This window comes from Sinohyriopsis cumingii, chromosome 15, assembly GCF_028554795.1.
Source record: "Sinohyriopsis cumingii isolate HCF-2022 chromosome 15, ASM2855479v2, whole genome shotgun sequence".
NCBI lineage: Eukaryota > Metazoa > Mollusca > Bivalvia > Unionida > Unionidae > Sinohyriopsis > Sinohyriopsis cumingii.
The window spans coordinates 142,243,266-142,264,558 of record NC_142975.1 but is presented as its reverse complement, the minus strand read 5'-3'; the positions used below and the strand labels follow the sequence as shown (position 1 = coordinate 142,264,558).

At 34.4% G+C, this 21,293-nt stretch overlaps 1 protein-coding gene across 3 annotated transcripts in view; it reads right to left on the bottom strand.

The window, feature by feature from the left end:
- Window positions 1-1,839: 1,839 nt before the first annotated feature.
- Window positions 1,840-21,293, bottom strand: part of LOC149782945 (WD repeat-containing protein 89-like) — a 103,703-nt gene continuing 84,249 nt past the window's right edge. For all 3 annotated transcript variants that reach the window (XM_089934501.1, XM_089934502.1, XM_089934500.1), the window contains 4 exons: window positions 16,334-16,413; window positions 14,738-14,849; window positions 14,267-14,362; window positions 1,840-8,468 (listed from right to left, as the gene is read on the bottom strand). In XM_089934501.1, the coding sequence (XP_089790627.1) occupies window positions 8,418-8,468; window positions 14,267-14,362; window positions 14,738-14,849; window positions 16,334-16,413 (339 nt within the window). In that variant the 3' untranslated portion in view covers window positions 1,840-8,417. The remainder of the gene's footprint in view (window positions 8,469-14,266; window positions 14,363-14,737; window positions 14,850-16,333; window positions 16,414-21,293) is intronic.

The following is a 21,293-nucleotide window of genomic DNA, read 5'->3' as shown; positions in this document are numbered from 1 at the left end:
TATTTATTATCCCTAGATTATCTGATAACCAGAAATGTTTGATTGTAAGTTGATCCTGGGATGGTTCCCCGACCCAGTGGTCAACCTATTACGGGGTTAATAAAAAAAAAAAAAATTTAAAGCTTACAAACATGACAAAAAGCAGGTATACACCAAACCTCTATCCTCAATCATGGACAAAGGTCAAACACACAATACAAATCAAATATACAAAAATATAATATCTATAATGTAAATCCAAGTTGACAGGTGAAGTGTATTTCACAGCTTTAGTTATAGGTTAGACACTACATGACTAAATTTAGCAGGTTCAGTGTATTGTTACCTTTGCAGTCAAATTTGAAAAACATTCTCATGTTGACACCAGCTTTGCAGAACAATAATTCCCATTTTTGCATCTAAAAAATCCCATTGCCATGAGAAAAAACTTCCTGAACAGATTCATTTTCTTAGTCCGACCTGTAATGCACATGTGAGGGAAATGAGACTGATAGTGTGCACCACCCATCCCGTTTTTTAAGTTATCATATAGATTTGAACAGCAAAATATTATCATCTGTTTGTGAATATACTCCCTTATAAGTCGAGTTCAACTGCAAACTGCACAGACCCAGATCTGCCATTGCAAAATGCACTGGCAGATCTGGGGCTGTGCAGTTTGTTAAAAGTAATCAGTAGAACAACACAGAACCAGATTTGAAGGTGCATTATGCTATGGCAGATCAGGATTTCTGTTGTTTGCAGTTTGACTAAATTTATAAGTATATGGTATATATGGACAAAACTATTTAATTTATTCATCAAATACTCAGGACATCAAAGATTGTTTTGATATCATTCACTATTTTAATGCGAATTCCGAATGTAACAATATTACATAATCAACCAAAAATACCTTTAACAACATGAAACAACAGTTCTATGTACTGTTTCCCATGAAATGTTAGGTTATTGGTGAGAAAATTATCCACATTAATTTTAAATCTAGGTTAACTGTGTGGAAGTTATCTTCAGTATTTAATTTTTACAATTTAAAAGATTTCTGTCCCATCTTGTACCTCTGACTTTATTGTTATATCATTACCTTTGATGTAGGTTTCAAATGGATTAGTAGAAATGGTCAAATTGATTATTATAAATGGTCACAAGGATTAGTACATATGGTCTTATGGATTAGTAAATATTGTCAAATATTCCTGTAAATAATTTGCTCAATATCTGAATATTTCAAATGTCTTAGGTACAAAAAACAGACAATTTTCTTATCGATGTAATATGTTTAATGATAAAGTAGTTGCATGACAATATATTTTTTAAGCCTGGCAATGTAAAGTGCACATATGATTCAAAGTATGCAGAGCTTTCCTTCTCTATAAGACCCTTCCTTATAAGACCCTTCACTATAAGACCCTTCACTATAGGACCCTTCATTATAAGACCCTTCACTATAAGATCCTTCCTTATAAGACCCTTTATTATAAGACCCTTCACTATAAGACCCTTCATTATAAGACCCTCATTATAACATGGTTTCATAATAAGACCAGTATGGCCATGGATCCCATTTCATTAAGGTCATTGAATCTGTAGTACCCTAAGGTCACGTGAATGGTCAATCTTTAGTAAGGTCACAGTATCCAAGATGAAAAACAGGGAGGGTGTGTGGCCATGTGAACCCTAAGGGTACTGCATGTTCAATTAAATCATGCCCCAACTTCAACTTGGTATCATTTAAATTTAAAATTTTATTAAGCCTTTTGTACCCAAAGGGACTGAAGATGTTTATAGTGTATCCTGTGATGGAAGAAAAGTAGGGTAAAAAAAGCAAATCAATGTGCATCATTAATGCGAATTTATTATGCAGACAAAATAAACTTCACATCATAAATGCACGTCATAAATTTACTAGCAATGGGTTGCAGTTGAATCAAAATGTTTTTGACTGAATGTCAAGTTGGATGCCATATTTTTCTGATAATATTTCAAGAATATAGTGTCTCTGCCCCAACCAACCATTTTAATGTACTAGCCACAGGTACCCTGTCTGAAAAAGTAGCACTAGTGAAAGTGAATGCCACTCTTGTATTATGTAGAGTGAAAAAACAGTATTGATCCCGCATCCTGCAAGGAGGACTTTAGCCAAATGAAATAATGTTCCTGTTCACTGCCCAAAAGACTGCTCTGGTGGTTAAGCATCCATCTCGGATGCAGGAGGTTGCAGGTTTGAACCCCAAAGTCTTGTAAAAAATGATACTAACAGCTGCCTTGCTTGGCACTCAACATTAAGAGGTTAGTGTTAGGACTGGTTGGCCTGGTGTCAGGATAATGTTAACTGGGTGGGACATCATGCTACATGTCTGCAGCATGATGCCCCAGTGCCAGACCTCACTATAATCTGCCACAATGCAGATATCATAGCGGTATGACTGGAAAATTGTTAAAGTTATGCCAGAAACACACACACACACACACACACACACACACACACTAAGGTTTGTAAGATGTGAACCAAATTTGCTATGCTGCATCACACTGATGTGACCTTAAGTGAGTTTGATTTCAATTAGCCTCCACAACTTCATTTACAGGACTTATCTCCCCCTGCTTGCCCATGTGCCTGACTTTGGTTTTGAAGTCATACCATATTTACTTGCTTATAAGACAAGTCCAACTGCAAACTGCACAAACCCAGATCTGCTATAACATAATGCGCCAGCAGATCTGGGTCTGTGTGGTTTGTTGGGAGCAATCAGTAGATTAAACAACATTGTCTGGTAGGTGCATTATGGTACAGCAGATTTGGATTTAAATCATTTGCAGTTGGATCCGACTTATAAGTGAGTATGTATGGTATCTTGACCTAGAATTTGGGGATTTCAACCAGATTTGGCTTGCACTGTTATGATGGCAAGACCTGGAAATTATAAACTCTGATTGTCTGTCATCCTGACTTTGATTTCTACATTATTACTTTACCAAGTCTTGTTATGCATGTTGAATCTGTCATATTTGTGAAAAATAATACATGTGTGAAATAAATGATCTTCATTGGGCATATGTATTAAAAGATTTTCACATATCTGAATAAAAGTACACACAAACACTGCCTGAAAAGTGGCCTGGAAACTAATAAGTAGTTTGGTTTCATTATACCTAGAACTATTTGTTCTATTTAAATATCTACAAAAGTGACCGTACAAAGTTGTCTCTCTGGTGCACAAGCTGCTAAGCAAATTTCATGCAGATGATTTCCTGCACATCACTGCTTAAAAAGAAAGATCACCTACTATTATGAAGTTAACACTGTTTTCATTTGCATCTAAATTTCTAAGATCAAAGAAATGAAGGGTGTGCCTCTTTGACCAGAAGGCAGTGACAGAAGCAAAACCAATGTGTATAAAAGAAATGTTAAAGGAGGTTTACAAACTGGTGAAAGCAACTACAAGTATTTTAGCAACATCCCATGTGACTATATTCTTGGGTAAATTAGGTCTTTTGCTAAACACTTATCTCCTAAAACATTCAAGTGATGGGTGGTGAGAACAATCAAAACTATGACAACATTAGAACTGTGCTAATAGCAAATCATAATCAATACAAAATAGCACATCTGCAAATTCCAAAATAAAATGTACAGATGAGCAAAATGGATTGATCTGGTTTTGGTCATAAAAGCACACCCATTGCTGGATATATGCCTGATATTATAACTGTGCTGACTATCTCCAAGTGGAGCATAAAATATTTAAAAAAACTGAGATACGTTTCTGTTTTCCATAGCCTTCCTGATTCCCAAAACACTTCCGAGCAGAGCTTTTTTAATGGATGCATTATGGTGGGGTCCTGCAGAAGAAAAAAAAAAAAGAGTCCAGAAGTTCTGGGCAGTATGCATGACTGATCTGATACAAAAGACAGTACCCAGTAGTTTGAGGAACCATGACTGAGGGGGCACTTACTAGTTGTTATGCACTTTTGAGAGAGTGATGTATGTAAGGTGAAGTCGTTTGCATTTAAAACATACACAGTGGAAAGAATGTTGGCATTCCTCTATGCTATATTAATGTAATGTGGCTGACATTTCTATGGATGTTGTACTTTTGGAAATTTGTACATGATCTAAGCACACTGCTAATTAAAACGACTGCTCCCATGTGCTCAAAAAATTAGTCTAAAGTACACCATTTGTAGCAGCTATCAAAACAGAGAAAATGAATTTTGCCAGACTAGACAATACCAGCTTCTGAAAGTTCAATGAATGAATTACCAATAATACAAAATGTAAAAAAAGTTATTGCTCTTTTTTTTATACAATTTACCTCTGAGGTTCAGGAAGTGAAAATGACCAAGTGGAGCTAGCACTTTTTTGAAAGGTGCACATCTGGAGTAAGGCCAAGCTGTATACTCTATAACCCATATTATACCTATCAATCATACACCAAAATTAAGGGAATTAAGGTTTTTTGAACAATACCTAAGACAAGCAAGGTCTTTTTTAAACAGCCAGTTCAATCAGTAAGGAAAGCCGGGGAAATTCTTTTTCTTTAAAATTCTAACCCATGCAAAATACAAAACTGTAGAGCACCACCTGAGAACTGAAGTTGGTACTACCATCAAAACCTCTCCTTCCTCCTCCTCCAAAGAACTACACTGAATGGGGGGGGGGTAGCACAAATGGTAGAGTGAAGATACTCCAAGATGGAGAAAAGGCGTCAACAAGTGAAGTCTGGTTTGTATGAAACATAATTTGGATAATATATATGGTCTTGAGGCAAAAAGGCCAACAGAACATTTACCAAAATATGTTCAAATATGCTCTACACTATTCCCATATTTAAAAAAACCAGACTGCTGAGTTCCTCAACCCCATCCCTATTTCAGCAATGAATCAAAGGGCAATAGTGACTGATGCCCGGGGCCCCCGAGTGGCCGAGTGGTCTAAAGTGCTTTCTGTTACGGATCACTGCCATCTCACCTCTGTCTGCGCCGGTTCAAGTCTCAGATTCAGCCAATGTGGGTATGTGAGAAAGCTTGCCAGTAGCTTCTCGTGGGTTGGTGGTTCTTTCCGGGGTTTTCCCGGGTTCTTCCTCCACCATTAATACTGGCCGCCATGTATAGCCTATCGTGTGCTGAAAAATGGCGTTAAACCCCACAACAACAACAACAATGACTGATGCCCATAAACAGTCCTAAATGTTGACCCTTTACTCTTGAGCAGAAGCATTATACAAGGACGAAGCCTGCTGTTAGTTCAAGGAATTTAATGTGCCAGTCATTCTTTCGAAGACCAATGGTCATTTGTTGATAAGATAAATCATAATTAAATGTACTCCACTCCATATTATGTTAATATCACTAATAATAGGGGTAATGGTGAAATCAACCAGTCAACATGTTTGTGACCTTTGTATATATTATGTATTTTATCATAATAAGGTCAATTTATTAGGTGGTACACTATTATTCCCATGAACATAGTTACAGTGAGGGAGTACTGTATCATGTGTTTCATTTTAAGATGGTCTCACCATAAAGTGGTATATTCTCTTACTTTCATGGACAGTGTTATAATGAGGTAGTACTGTATCATGTATTTGATTTTAAGATGGTCTCACTATAAAGTGGTATACTCTATGACTTCTATGGACAGTGTTATAATGAGGTAGTACTGTATCATGTATTTCATTTTAAGATGGTCTCACTATAAAGTGGTATACTCTATGACTTCTATGGACAGTGTTATAATGAGGAGGTACTGTATCATGTGTTTCATTTAAGATGGTCTAACTATAAAGTGGTATACTCTATGACTTTTATGGACAGTGTTATAATGAGGTAGTACTGTATCATGTATTTCATTTTAAGATGGTCTCACTATGAAGTGGTATACTATGATTTCTATGGACAGCATAACAGTGAGGGAGTATTTTGAGTACTTCATTATAAAGTAGTCTCACTATAAAGTTTTCTAGTATATGACTCTCACTGACAGTGTTATAATGGGGGGAAAATGTATTAATAACAAATGCTCCACCTACTTTCATTGGCTGTAAAATCCCTTGTATTTTGAGACATGAAGTTTCAATCCTCCATTAATTTCCATTCATTAGAATTAGTCATGAAACATGGAATCAAATACAGGTATCAGTACTGCCATGGAGTCAAGTGTATGACACTACAACAGTGCTTTCTCAGCATAATATTGCCCATGCAAGTCATGGAGAATATTTTCTTAAAGTGAGACTGATTTATAATAAAGTATATCATACATACAGTACTCACTCATTATTATGCTGTCCATGGAGTATACTGCCTTTCAGTGATATTGCCTTATATTAAAGTACATCATACACATAGTACTTCCTCACTATAGTGTCCATGGGAGTCACAGAGTATACTGCCATAAAGTGAGACTGCCTTATATTAAAGTACATCATACATACAGTACTCCCGACTGCTTCAGTGGCCTAGTGGTTAGAGCATCTGCCTCAGAAGCGGGAGGTCATGGGTTTGAGCTTCGGCTGAGTCATACCAAAGACTTACAAAAATGGTACTAACAGCTGCCTCACTAGGAGCTCAGCATTAAGAGGTTAGTGTTAGGACTGGTCAGCCTGGTGTCAGGATAATGTGACTGGGTGGGACATCATGCGACAAGTCTGTGGCATGATGCCCCAGTGCTAGACATCACCATAAACTGCCACACTGCATACATCTTAGCGATATGACTGAAAAATTGTTAAAGCTGAGTTAAAAATCCTAATCACACACGCACACATACAGAACTCCCTCAGTATAATGCTGTCCATGGACTATACTGCATTTTCAGTGAGATTGCCTTGTATTAAAGTACATCATACAGTACTCCCTCATTATAATGTTCATGGGAGTCATAGACTATACTGCCTTATAGTGATATTGCCTTATATTAAAGTACATCATACATACAGTAATCCCTCATTATAATGTTCATTGGAGTCATATAGTATACTGCCTTACAGTGATATTGCCTTATATTAAAATACATCAGACATACAGTACTCCTTCATTAGAATATACTGCCATAAAGTGAAACTGTCTTATAATGAAGTACATGATAATATCATTCTCCTACCACTTAATAAAATGTGATCCAGTCTTACTCACTTTATAACAGGAACCATGTTATAATGAAAGTGGTCTTACTCACTTTATAACAGGAACCATGTTATAATGAAAGTGGTCTAACTCACTTTATAACAGGAACCATGTTATAATGAAAGTGGTCTTACTCACTTTATAACAGGAACCATGTTATAATGAAAGTGGTCTAACTCACTTTATAACAGGAACCATGTTATAATGAAAGTGGTCTTACTCACTTTATAACAGGAACCATGTTACAATGAAAGTGGTCTTACTCACTTTATAACAGGAACCATGTTATAATGAAAGGTCTTATAGTGAGTAAATGATGTAACAATACATTTCTACAAAACAACTTTACTAGCCTTAATATTGGTGACAACTTAAATCTAAACAAATGATGGAAATAAATTTTCCAACAAAATGTAAAATAACTGCATACAAATTGGCCATCAGCACTATCACTACAATAAAATGCATCTGATATTGCTATTTCCAAGTCACTGCTATTTCCAAGTTGTCTGCATTAATACATGTTACCTAACTAACTCGTTATCATTATTTCTTGTGATCTGTCATGACGTGTCTCTGGGTATAGCACTTTATTCACGTTGGTTCAACTCAAAATAGTCTTTTGTGTGAGCAACACACAGAAGACTAATTCACTATCAATCACGCCATATAAACGCTCATCAACAAATTTCCTTATAGAATGATGTCCATTTTCTTACGGGAATTGATGTTACAGTATACAGTGTAGTCAGGTGCCAGAGCCACAAGACATCATAAGGTGAATATCTAAACTTCAAACCAAATTCTTCGTGACCGGAATCTTACTTAGGCTACAAATAAAGGAATCTAGACGTATGTTGGAATCTGCAGCAAAATCTTTAAGACATAAGCTTCATTCAGGGTTTGTTGTTTCCATTCAATCGAAATTCATGGTAATTTTTGAGGGAGCAAAAATAATTTTCAAAGACATTGTATGGACTTTAAAACGAAAATGCTAATTTTTAAGAATTTCAAGGCCTTGAATTCAAAAGGCCCAAATCCAACACTTTAAAGTTTTTCAAGGAAATGTAAGAACCCTGTACTTTGAGTTAAATATTTCAAAGTATCTCATTTTCATTCTTCAAACTTTCAGTAAAAGTACAAGTCCCTCACAACCATGGATAAAGTATCAAAGTCCCTAAATATTATGAAGTAAAAAAATGTCCCTTATGACTATGGGAAAAGTCCATCACTCCTTGTCATAGCAATGCATATGGTTCATATCTGTTATATCCATCAGCACTCAATCAATATGGCTGGGCTTTCTTAGAGATGGATGTTTTCATTTTTAATTTACTCTGAAAATAAAATTTGAAAAGTTTATTTAATTAACATGGCATGAGGAGCACAACTAAGGTAACATATCTAGCATCCATCAAAATTAAAGTCAAATTTATATTACATGACTTCATCACAGAGCATACAAATGTGAAACATATCAAGGAAACTATATGGAGATTAAAAGTTTTGCTCATTATGGACAAGTGTCCTTTACATGGAGTGTGCACTAGTGTGGCTTCAATGTTGTCCTTTAAGAACAGGTGTTCACTATACAGCGTCCATTCATGTTGATTTCAATGTAAATTTTTATATTGGGTGTCTATTAAGGTGGGTTTCTATGCAGTCCTTTAAGAACAGGTGTCCTTTATATGCAATTTACATGTTTCAACATATTCCTTTATGGACACATTTTCATTAGATATTGATTAAACATGATAATGGAATTAAGAAAAGTGACTAACTGTTGCTGCTGTTTATAAGCATGTGTCTCTTATAGCAGGTATCCATTAAGGTAGGTTTTAATGTAGTTTGCAGTTTGGTTGTATTAAATTCCAGTAGGTGCAGCTGGTCCAGTTAAACAAAAATTTATTTGCTATGCATACCTGTCAACTTTTCAAAAGCAAAGTAGGGAGACTGAATTAAAAAAACCTGGGAGATTGTGACCTAAAATCAGGAGGTTTTTTGTTACATTTTTTTAAGCCTCGTTTTTACTAAATATTGACCAGTATTCCAGGTCCAATATGAGTGAAATTCTCAAAGCACACTCTGTTTCTCCCAGTGACATGCCTTATTTTTCCCCAGGATGTGCCCTCATTTCATATTCTGGTCAGTAGTGCCCAAACTGCACAATAGCTCGAGGTTACTCTTAAGTAAATGAGCAAGAAAGCCAGCATGACTAATTAACAATTAATCCTTATCATTGCAATTATCTTGTAAAAAGGACTGTATTTTATATGCATTAAAATACATGTACTAATTATCTACAGCCTGGACACTGCAATGAGTTTGGCTACTAGACTAGTCAAGGCTGTATTTTATATGCATTAAAATACATGTACTAATTATCTACAGCCTGGACACTGCAATGAGTTTGGATACTAGACTAGTCAAGGCTGTATTTTATATGCATTAAAATACATGTACTAATTATCTACAGCCTGGACACTGCAATGAGTTTGGATACTTGACTAGTCAAGGCTGTATTTTATATGCATTAAAATACATGTACTAATTATCTACAGCCTGGACACTGCAATGAGTTTGGATACTTGACTAGTCAAGGCTGTATTTTATATGCATTAAAATAGATGTACTAATTATCTACAGCCTGGACACTGCAATGAGTTTGGCTACTAAACTAGTCAAGGCTGTATTTTATATGCATTAAAATACATGTACTAATTATCTACAACCTGGACACTGCAATGAGTTTGGCTACTAGACTAGTCAAGGCTGTATTTGATATGCATTAAAGTAAATGTACTAATTATCTACAGTCTGGACACGCAATGAGTTTGGCTACTAGACTAGTCAAGGTTGTATTTTATATGCATAAAGTAAATGTACTAATTATCTACAGTCTGGACACGCAATGAGTTTGGCTACTAGACTAGTCAAGGCTGTATTTTATATGCATTAAAGTAAATGTACTAATTATCTACAGCCTGGACACTGCAATGGTTGACACAAGCTTTGCACCTTAGCTGGACCAGGTTTATTCCCAGACCATGCACTTGCAAGAATTACTGTCTGGGTTTTCCTCTACATGGGGGCCATCAAAAGGTATCGGACAAGCATTTTATATTGATGTTGGCTGATAGAACTTGTCATGCCCTGCTAAAAACAAAACATTTCATTGCAAATAAAGTTCTATTTACCGGAAGCAAATTCTTAATTCATTATGGAGGTGACTAAATATAACCTAAACTCAATTAGTTTAAGTTTTCATAATCTTTTAGTAAAGGCAATTTTTGGAGCAAAACACCTTAATGGCCTACATGACAGTATGCATGACTTAGTATGAATTTACCTGCTATTTAGAGTAAAGTTGTTCCATATTAGCATATGACTGGCCTGTTAGCCTTGGTAATTACTAGACACAGTAACTGATAAGTGAGGCTTGACACATAATGTATTGCCTAGGAAGGTTAATTGGCTCAGAAGCTAATTCAGCTACGGCTAAAATAACAGCTCACGGTAACTATTGTGTCTAGCTCAACCAATCAGATTTAAAACGTGGTCACTTTATGGATCTGGTTTGTGGACATTTTACTGTATGACTCTCCAAACTCTTTTCCTTATTTCTTTCATTACATTACTATACACAATGTGGTAGCTTTATCAATCTTTATAGATGAATTTTTATTAGTTTAGTATAGCAAAATACATGTACTAATAAAAATACCCCAAAACTTGTCTTAAAAATTTGAAGAAAAAAATCTAGAGAAACAAATAAAAGAGAAAAGATACAAATGTTCATGTGGGGGAATAAAGAAATCCTACAGAATGCTATCCCATCAATTTGCTTTTTTTTTCATGGCAACTGTTTTCTTTCCTATTGATGGCTGTCTGTAGTTATGACCTGTTGAAGGAGAAAATGATAAACAGTGGCAGCTGAGCCCCTTCCCCCTTTGTCTGCCAAGCTACAAAACTGTATGTACTTAGAGATAATACCCATCCCTTTGTCTGCCAAGTTTACAATACTGCATGTACTCAGATATAATACCCATCCCTTTGTCTGGCAAGCTTACAATACTGTATGAACTCAGATATAACACCATCCCTTTATGATTTTTTTTTACAATATGCAATGCACACTTAAAAATAATACAAAGCTTCTGCCTTATAGTGCTGTTCCTGGTGACAGAAGTTACCTGTATTATAAGTAAGGGATGCTAACACTAGGTTGTGTCATGATGTGAAATCACATTATATTTGTATATCATGCAATAAGACTTGGAATAAAGAACATATAAACAAAAGTATCAATAATAAAAAAAAAATCACCAATTCAGTATGATCCATGGCTATATCAAAAAGTTATTTGACCAATTCAATATGATCCATGACTATATTTAAGTTATCTAACCAAATGAATTTCGTCCATGACCATATTTAAGTTATCTGACCAACTGAATTTCATCCATGACTATATCTTAGTTATTTGACCAACTGAATTTCATCCATGACTATATCTTAGTTATTTGACCAACTGAATTTCATCCATGACTATATCTTAGTTATTTGACTAATTCAATATGATCTATGACTATATCTAAATTATCTGACCAATTCAATATGATCCATGACTATATCTATGTTACTTGACCAATTCAATATGATCCATGACTATATATATATATGTTATCTGACCAATTCAATCTGATCCATGACTATATCTATGCTATTTGACCAATTTAATATTATCCATGACTATATCTTAATTACTTGACCAATTCCATATGATCCATGACTGTATCTTAGTTACTTGACTAATTCAATTTCATCCATGACTATATCTATGTTATTTGACCAATCAATGTGATACATGACTATATCTAAATTATCTGACCATTTCAATTTCATCCATGACTGTATCTAAGTTATTTGACCAATTCAATATGATCCACGACTATATCCAAGTTATTTGACCAATTTATTATTATCTGTATGTTATTTGACAAATTCAATATGATTCATGACTATATCAATGTTATAAGAGGGGTAGTGGTATAGTAAGGGTAGCTTTATAGTGAGAGACAATTGTACCCTATTCCCCGTGTGTAAAACTTGCATTACAATAAATGCTCTGGTATAATCTCCCCTTAGTTAAGATCAAAATATGAAGCAAATAATTCATGTCCAAACTGTGTAAAATTGTATATACTATACTTAAAGTGGTCCCTCACTATAAAGTACCTATGTAGTACCTCATATAGTATGGATGTGGTCATGGATCCATTTTCTGAATGAATGTCAGAGTCAGCCTCAGTATAAAGTGGCCTTATATATCATGGTAAATATTTATGGTTCCCCTGAAAATCATTATACAGAGGGATCATCACTGTACAAATTCCATATGCCCAGTAATGAACCAGTCTGGTAACAACTGATGAATTGATTTCTATGTTAACACCTTTCGTTCTGTGCTAAAGCTATAGCAGCCAACCATGTATACTGAAATAAGCTACTCTTGTCATCAAGTTTCACATGCCTTATTAAGACGTAAAGTATCTCTTTCACACTGTTATGCCCCTTATTAATGTATCTTAAAGGAAGGGAGCTGTGTTTGCACAGTTGGTAGAGCATGTGACCCTTATTCCGAGGTTCACAACTTCAATACTAACCCAGGCTGCTTAGATGTGTCCTTGGGAAAGGTACAAGTAAAACCCATTATAAAATGATGCTCAGGGTCCAAAGAGTAACCTCGTGATTTCAATGTCATCAGTTTTAACTAACCTCTTGATTGTATATCTTTTGTTTTGTTCACCAGGTCTGGGTTTCATCATACATCAAATATACTTCAGTTTTGAAAATGTATACATGCCAATATGGTGGAAATGGTGCATGGTGAAGTTAAGCCAACATTAAACACAGTGCTGGGATTAAAAATCAGCTAGGATTATGAATAATCGGCTTTTCCTAGAGTATGTATATAGGATGTTAAAAAGATAGGTCACCTTAAGTTAAAAAATGGGAGCTTTTCTGCCATCACATTATAACCAGAACTGCATAACAATGAATTACGTTATAACGGGTTTTACCTCAGGACGGTATAGCTAACAACATCCTAAATATGCCATTAAAATAAACAAAAAGCAAAAGCTTTAAAGGCTTATAACCTGCCATAGTGGATACTGCCAAATAAAGGACACCTAATGTTAAAGGACAAAATTAAGAACCATTTTTCTTCACTTTAACATACTAAACTTACACACACAAGGCATTTGTTGATAGAGGACAATCTGATGGTTCCTTATATGTCCTTTATACACAGGTTAGACTGAGTTAGACTGAGTACGCAAGCACAATAACCTCATCTTATGTGTATGAAAAAAACTACACAATCATATGGCCTAAAACAAAGCACAACTTTACACCATCTCCCAAACAATCTTGTCCCTTTCTTTCTATTACTACATATTTAAACAAGAACAATGAATAAGAAACAAAGTACATGTACTGCAATTATACATATTTATTTCCTTCTTAAACCATGCTATATATTTTTACCTTGAAAATTAGCCCTCAAGCACAGACCTGTTATAAGTGACCACCTGCCTTTAGCATACAAACGTTTTCTTGGCAGAAGAGATGGTCTCTCAAGACAGGCTTTACTGAACAAGACAAAATATCAATCAATGGAAATGTTGGTAAATGCTTCAATGTAACAACACTTTATGAAATAAATACCAATTAAATAAATCTTGTTCAGTGAAATTCGTCATTTAATTTTATTTTCTAATTGAGTTTTATTGTAATTAGTAATTATAAATATGATGTACCTTCATCTATTCAAACATGAAAAAAGTTTATTGTCACTGAAAAGCCATGTCTCAATGCCCTTATGCAATGGCCATAAGTGCTTCCTTGAGGGCCCAATTAAATCCTTACTCAATGGCTAAACCAGTATTATTCTGACAACCATTGAGGACTTCATGGTTCTTCAGTACAATGACACAAGTTAATTAGCAGATTAGTTGTCTCCTGCCAGGACAGATGCCAACACCATATACTGGCTGTCATCTAGAGCCTATTATAAGCTGAAAAATGGTGTGAAAACCAGAAATCACAAAGCTGATGGTGTTTTGCTTACTGCTTTGCCTGTTGATTGTGTTTTGGCCTGCCGCTGATCGTCAGGTGACCACATACAGAGCAGGGAATCTTCTCCACCTGTTACTAGCCTCTGAAGCTAAAGTACAACAGGAAACCAGTCAACAGAAACAACACCAGCATTAATCTACTAATTACATACAGCTGATATGTTAATGTTCCTTAATGCAGAGTGGAAAAACTTAGAACAAATGTCATCAGGTTTACATTAAAATCAAATATATTAACTTTTTTGTATGGTGTGCCAAAAAATTACAAGTATTTCATTACTTTAAAAAATCTGATCACATATTGTCTGATTATAAACTGGAAATTATTTTTTTAAATTCAGCATTAAAGTGGAAATTTGAATGGATCAATAGCTTTCTATAGTAATTATTTGTTAAACAAATCTCTATAAATTGCATGCAATACTTTCTATGGAATGTTTCTGATCAACCTATCAATGCCTTACATTCTGGTTCCACACAGAGCATCTGATGGTGGATTTGTGTCCCCCTGTTAGGGTAGATAACTCCTGCAGTGCTTTGTCTGTCCCATTCACTTCAAACAATCTGATATCCCCACTGGACAAAAGATGAAAGAAGACTAAATTATTTAAAACGAAACCAAACAACAACAAAAATCAGACATAACTACTGCAGGACACAAAAAAAGAGAAGAAAACTTCAAACAAGAGAACTTTCATGGATGGTTTACACTTGGGGTAATAAAGAAAAAGAAACCTTTAGATTATGGGGCATGAGATCAGAGGTCATGATCACTGTAAGAGTATTAAAAAAATGATTCGCTGCACATAATGTTTAGTTTAAGACCAAAATGTCAAGGTCACTGAAATTAATTGGTTGATGATCTCAGTCATGCCATACGAGTTGTTGCACAGAGGTCCATTCTACATGGGGTGGATGTGTGATGTGCCATTCATGTCAGAAAACAAGAACCCCATGAATTTACCATACATATTTGCTTATAAGTCAAATCCAACTGCAAATTGCATGGACCCATCTATGTCATTGCATAATGTGCCAGCAGATCTTGAGTCTGTACAGTTTGTTAGGAGTAATCAAGAGAACAATCAATACATACCCCAATCAGCAGGTGCATTATGCTATGGCAGATCAGGATCATTGCTGTTTGCAGTTTGACTTGACTTATAAGCAAGTATATAAAGTAAAATAAAAAGTGATGATATCCCAAGTGTTATCTGAGATATCAGATTAAGATGAAGTTTTTGTTTTAGACTTCCAATGACAAAGTGGATGTGGGAAAGATAACCTGGGATTGTAGATTAGTGACAGGAAATGATATAGCAATGCAACAATAGCAAATAATGTATATTACAAAGCCTTATTATCTGTTGATCCATCTTATTACAATGGTTTTGGATAAGAGACAATCAATGTCTTCATGATAACTCTTGCTGCCACTGATAGTACAGTAGATAATTGATGGCTGTTCCACAGAGTGTACATAAATATCTGCATAGAGGTTACTGAGTTAATTGATAATTTCAACGATTTTCAATAACAACGCTCAAGCAAGATTTTTGTTTGTTTAAATAAATAATGTTTTGAAGACATTTCAAATATGTTGCGATATTTTGGAACAGTTGTCAAAGGTCAAATTAACTTTTCATTTGTTCATAAGAATTTAGGTACAGTACCTGTTTTATATAGTTCATAAGACTCCATATTATTCCTATTTGGAAAACTTTATTGCTGTAATTTTCCCTAACATTTTTATCAAAGAAAAGTGGATTAATCATTGTGGATATCTTCTACTGACAGGGATATCAAATCCATAATCACCAACTCAAAGGGTCAGTAATCAGTGGGTGTCAGTCAATAGACAAAAAAATGCTATTAACCCTTTGAATACCATGGACACTAGCACTAGATAGTAGTATTTGTAACCTTCTGGACACTAACCCACTGTAAATCACATTTTTCATCGGCTAACATTTTTTAAAAACAAAAATGGTGGTGGTGGTGGTGGTGGGAAAGCAACGTAAAACAAATTTGCAATATCTTGCTGTTAAAAGATTTAATACCTGTAAGTTCCAGTCACCAGGTATACTTCCTGACTTGTGTAAGGTAAACAGTCAACAAGATAGTCTATTCTAGATGGTTCCTGAAATGAAGAAGATTACAAACTAGATACAAGGTTGCAAAATTTCTACTATGTTCAGAAATTCTAAGCATTTTTGTAAAATCAATGCTCACTGTGTATCTAGCCATTAGTAACACTATCACTGTATTATGATGTGATCAATTTGATGTTACTTTTTACCAGGTGTGTTATGATGTGATCAATTTGTTGTTACTTTTTACCAAGGTGTAATATGATGTGATCAATTTGATGTTACTTTTTACCAAGGTGTATTATGATGTGATCAATTTGATGTTACATTTTACCAAGGTGCATTATTATGTGATCAATTTGATGTTACTTTTTACCAAGATGTATTATGATGTGATCAATTTGATGTTACTTTTTACCAGGTGTATTATGATGTGATCAATTTGATGTTACTTTTTACCAAGATGTATTATGATGTGATCAATTTGATGTTACTTTTTACCAAGATGTATTATGATGTGATCAATTTGTTGTTACTTTTTACCAAGGTGTAATATGATGTGATCAATTTGATGTTACTTTTTACCAAGGTGTGTATTATGATGTGATCAATTTGATGTTACATTTTATCAAGGTGTAATATGATGTGATCAATTTGATGTTACTTTTTACCAAGGTGTATTATGATGTGATCAATTTGATGTTACATTTTATCAAGGTGTAATATGATGTGACAATTTGATGTTACTTTTTACCAGGTATATTATGATGTGATCAATTTGATGTTACTTTTTACCAGGTGTATTATGATGTGATCAATATGATGTTACTTTTTACCAAGGTATATTATGATGTGATCAATCTGATGTTACTTTTTACCAGATGTATTATGATGTGATCAATTTGATGTTACTTTTTACCAGGTGTATTATGATGTGATCAATCTGATGTTACTTTTTACCAAGGTATATTATGATGTGATCAATCTGATGTTACTTTTTACCAGATGTATTATGATGTGATCAGTTTGATGTTACTTTTTACCAGGTGTATTATGATGTGATCAATCTGATGTTACTTTTTACCAAGGTATATTATGATGTGATCAATCTGATGTTACTTTTTACCAGGTGTATTATGATGTGATCAGTTTGATGTTACTTTTTACCAGGTGTATTATGTGATCAATTTGATGTTACATTTTACCAAGGTGTATTATGATATGATCAATCTGATGTTACTTTTTACCAAGGTGTATTATGATGTGATTAATCTGATGTTACTTTTTACCTATGTGTATCACAGCGCTATGAATTATAGGAGAGATTAGATGTAAAATGACATGGTTGTGATTTCTGTCACTTATTAAATAATGAAAAGATCATTTCTTATATAATTTTAATAATCACAATAATGGTCACATGAAATAAAAATGAAAAAGTAAATGAAAAGTATACGAAAACTTTGAAAAGTTTACACGATTTACAACCTGCTGTAAATCAAATGTGCAGGATTTCCAAATAACTGTCATATTTAAAAAATAACCAACATGCACTTTTTTCTTTGTGTACTGCCTGTACTCACTTATAAGTCAAATCAAACTTGCAAACAACAAAGTACCTGATCCGCAACAGCAAAATGTACCTGTAGACCAGGGTATATGTTGTTTGTTCTACTGATTACTCCTAACAAACTGCACAGACCCAAATCTGCCAGTGAATTATGTGATTGTCAATCTGGGTCTGTGCAGTTTGCAGTTGGAATCGACTTATAAGCAATTATATATGGTATCTGATCAGAAGTCTATGATCTTCAAACTCTGCAAACTGGCTAAAGTTTGAATACCCATCTCATTTATTTTATGGGCATTTTGTGACAGGGCACATTTTCCCCTAATTTTCCTTGTAATGACCCAAACTTGGGTGTGCATATATAATGAGGGTTTCACAGATGTGAAAACAATGTCTTTTAATATGCACTTACATGACATGAAAGAAAGAGTAAGCGAGAACATGCAAAATTATGAAAAGTTCTGTGTATGTCTGCATAACAGTGAAAAAATTAAGAAAACTTTTTTCATCACTACATTAAAAATTAGCAGAGCTTAATAAGCTAATAGTGAATGTTCCTAATGAAAACATATTTGAGCGTGTAAAGAAATACCATTGATCCACACAGAAATATAGTCCATATCTCAACAAACACTTAAGGAATGAGATACTTTTCTATACTAATGGTCCATTAGAATTATGAATGATAATCCATAATGTTTAAATACTCCATGTAATTCATAATGTTCCTATGCCAAATTTTTCTCATAAGATTTTCGGTTTTGGCAACAATTTGTACTCACTGATCTAAGTTTATCCTGTAAGAACAGTTTACTGTGACCATGCTTAGCTGGTTGGTCTGACATCTTGACATGGGAGTAAGACAAATGAGTCATGGTTACTTAAGTACTTGTATGTAATGGTCTTTCTTTGCAAATCATATGTGTGAATCTGACTTTTAGAATACTGTTTTGTCAGTCTATGTTGGCAATGCATCAAAAGTGAGGCCCCTCTAGCCTTGCTAATAATGACCAGGTATTAAATGTTAACAAAAACAAACTTGAATATAAAAATATAAATAATATATAAATGAATAGCATCAACCACAACTAGATACTATGGAGATAAGTATGATCTATTTTAATGGCTTATCTATGAGTATTTATTTATTAATAATTTACTTTAAAAGCATGCCTCTTTTTTTATGTGCAAAGATGTCAGATTTAGCCTGTAGTTGAAATTATTCTGTGTTGGTACAAGGGTCAAGTATTGTTTTAACCTTTTGTGCCCTTGGGACATTTTTCTCACCGAAAAGTCCAGTACAGTATTTGTTAACCACAAATAGTCTGGTCCAGCATAGGTAAGAAATCTAGCAGCAAACATACATTTCCAAGTTTGAAGTCAGTGTGAGTTTAACGGTTTTCTTCTTTTCGCTGTTTAGTTGCAATTGAAATTTGGGACCAATGTTTTTTTCAGTTTTTGAAGCAGAGTTGTTTTGGTTTACTGGAAAAATGATCATGTATGTATTAGTGCTGCAGTAATGGACATATAGACAGAGAGAACGATGGATGGACATGTAAATAAATAAAAGTGATTGAAGACCGCTCCAGTGACCTAGTGGTTAGAGCATCTGCCTTGGATACAGGAGGTCATGGGTTCGAACCCCGGTTGAGTCATACCAAAGTCTTATTAAAATGGCACTAACAGCTGCCTCACTAGGCGCTCAGCATTAAAAGGTAAGTGTTAGGACTGGCCTGCCTTGTGTCAGGATAATGTGACTGGGTGGGATATCATGCTACATGTCTTCAGCATGATGCCCCAGTGCTAGACATCACTATAAACTGCCACAGTGCAGACATTTAAGCCATATGACTGAATTTTTTAAAAGTTAAATTAAAAATTCAAATCACACACACACAGAATCTCAAAAAGACAAAACTGAACAGGACTGTGTTCCAAGTCATACACTCAGTGGAATTTCAAAATCAATTTCAGCTCCTAAAAGGTTAACCAGAATTTTTATTTTATTTGGTTCTATCTATTTAATAAATTCCAAACATGCTCCATTGGGTATGTGATCATAAACAACACCTTTATGATAACTGTTCATCGCTTTTTGAAGGACAACAAGAAAGATGTTACAAAATCATGGTACTTTGAGAAATATAATTGGACACATTGTGAAAAATGAATATTCACAGCAAAGCATCAAGGTATGCAAGACAACATTTTGTGATCTGCAATAAAAAAATTCCTGCAGCTTTTGCAACATGCAACCTGGTTCCAAAACAAGAACATTTGAGTCAGATCCAAACCACCAACTATCTATAAACATGCTTGTTTTAAGCTTGATTTTTTTGAGCTATGTGATTTTCTAATTATTCTATTGTAAAATTCAGGTTGGAATTGCATAATTAAACATCATATTAAAATGGGCATGATGTTTTAACTTTTAAAATCAGGGAAAAAACAAAAATAAAGTTTTACATGTTAGGATTGAGGGGTAGTTTTGGACACAACTTTCAGATACATATAAATCATCTCTTTAGACATTTTTGCACAAACGGCAGTAAAGATCATTAGAGTGTCTGGCACTGAGCACAACTGAAGGTGACCTGAACTGAAGTCAACCAAATGTTTATGCTGCTTTTCTCAGTCCTGAAAGGATCAAGGTGTTGAGTTTACAAGGCCAAATGAAATCATGGATGTGACTTTTGTTCCATCAGTGGGGGCACTCCAGCCTCAAACTTTCTTCAATGATGAATGGCCTGAACAAGAGTGATGAAGACTGTACTAAAAACTGACAAAGCCTGTTCTAGTTTTGGCCATTGTCATTTGTTAGTTAGTGAACTTATAGAGATGAAGAAAGTTTTGAATAATACTTGGGATAAACTTAAAAATGTAATTAATATCTGAATCAATTTTTAAATATGAAATATTGAGCCAAAAGTTAAATAAGAGAAATGCAAAAGTAAAATTTGGAAAAATACAAATCCAATTTATAATCACAAAGGACAAAGCTTGAGAAATGTTATGCAGTCAATGATACATAACTTTTAACTCAATGAGTAAAGAAACTTGAATAGTGTGGTTCAATCTGATTTAGGGTCCCCAAAGACAGATGGATGCGGAAATGGACAGATGCACGAATGAATGAATAGACAGACAGATAAATAGATAATAAAAGTCATATAAATAAAACCAATAAATTACCAACACTAACTGATATCAAGTTTGAAGAGATCATTCAAGTGTATGTGGAATGTTTCACAAATCTAATCTCAAAGCAACTGCTTTGTCGACATGTTCACGTTCTTTTTTGGCATGTTTGCAAAAATTCCAAAGAATTATGCTTTACTTCTTTCTGCTCAGATGAATTTC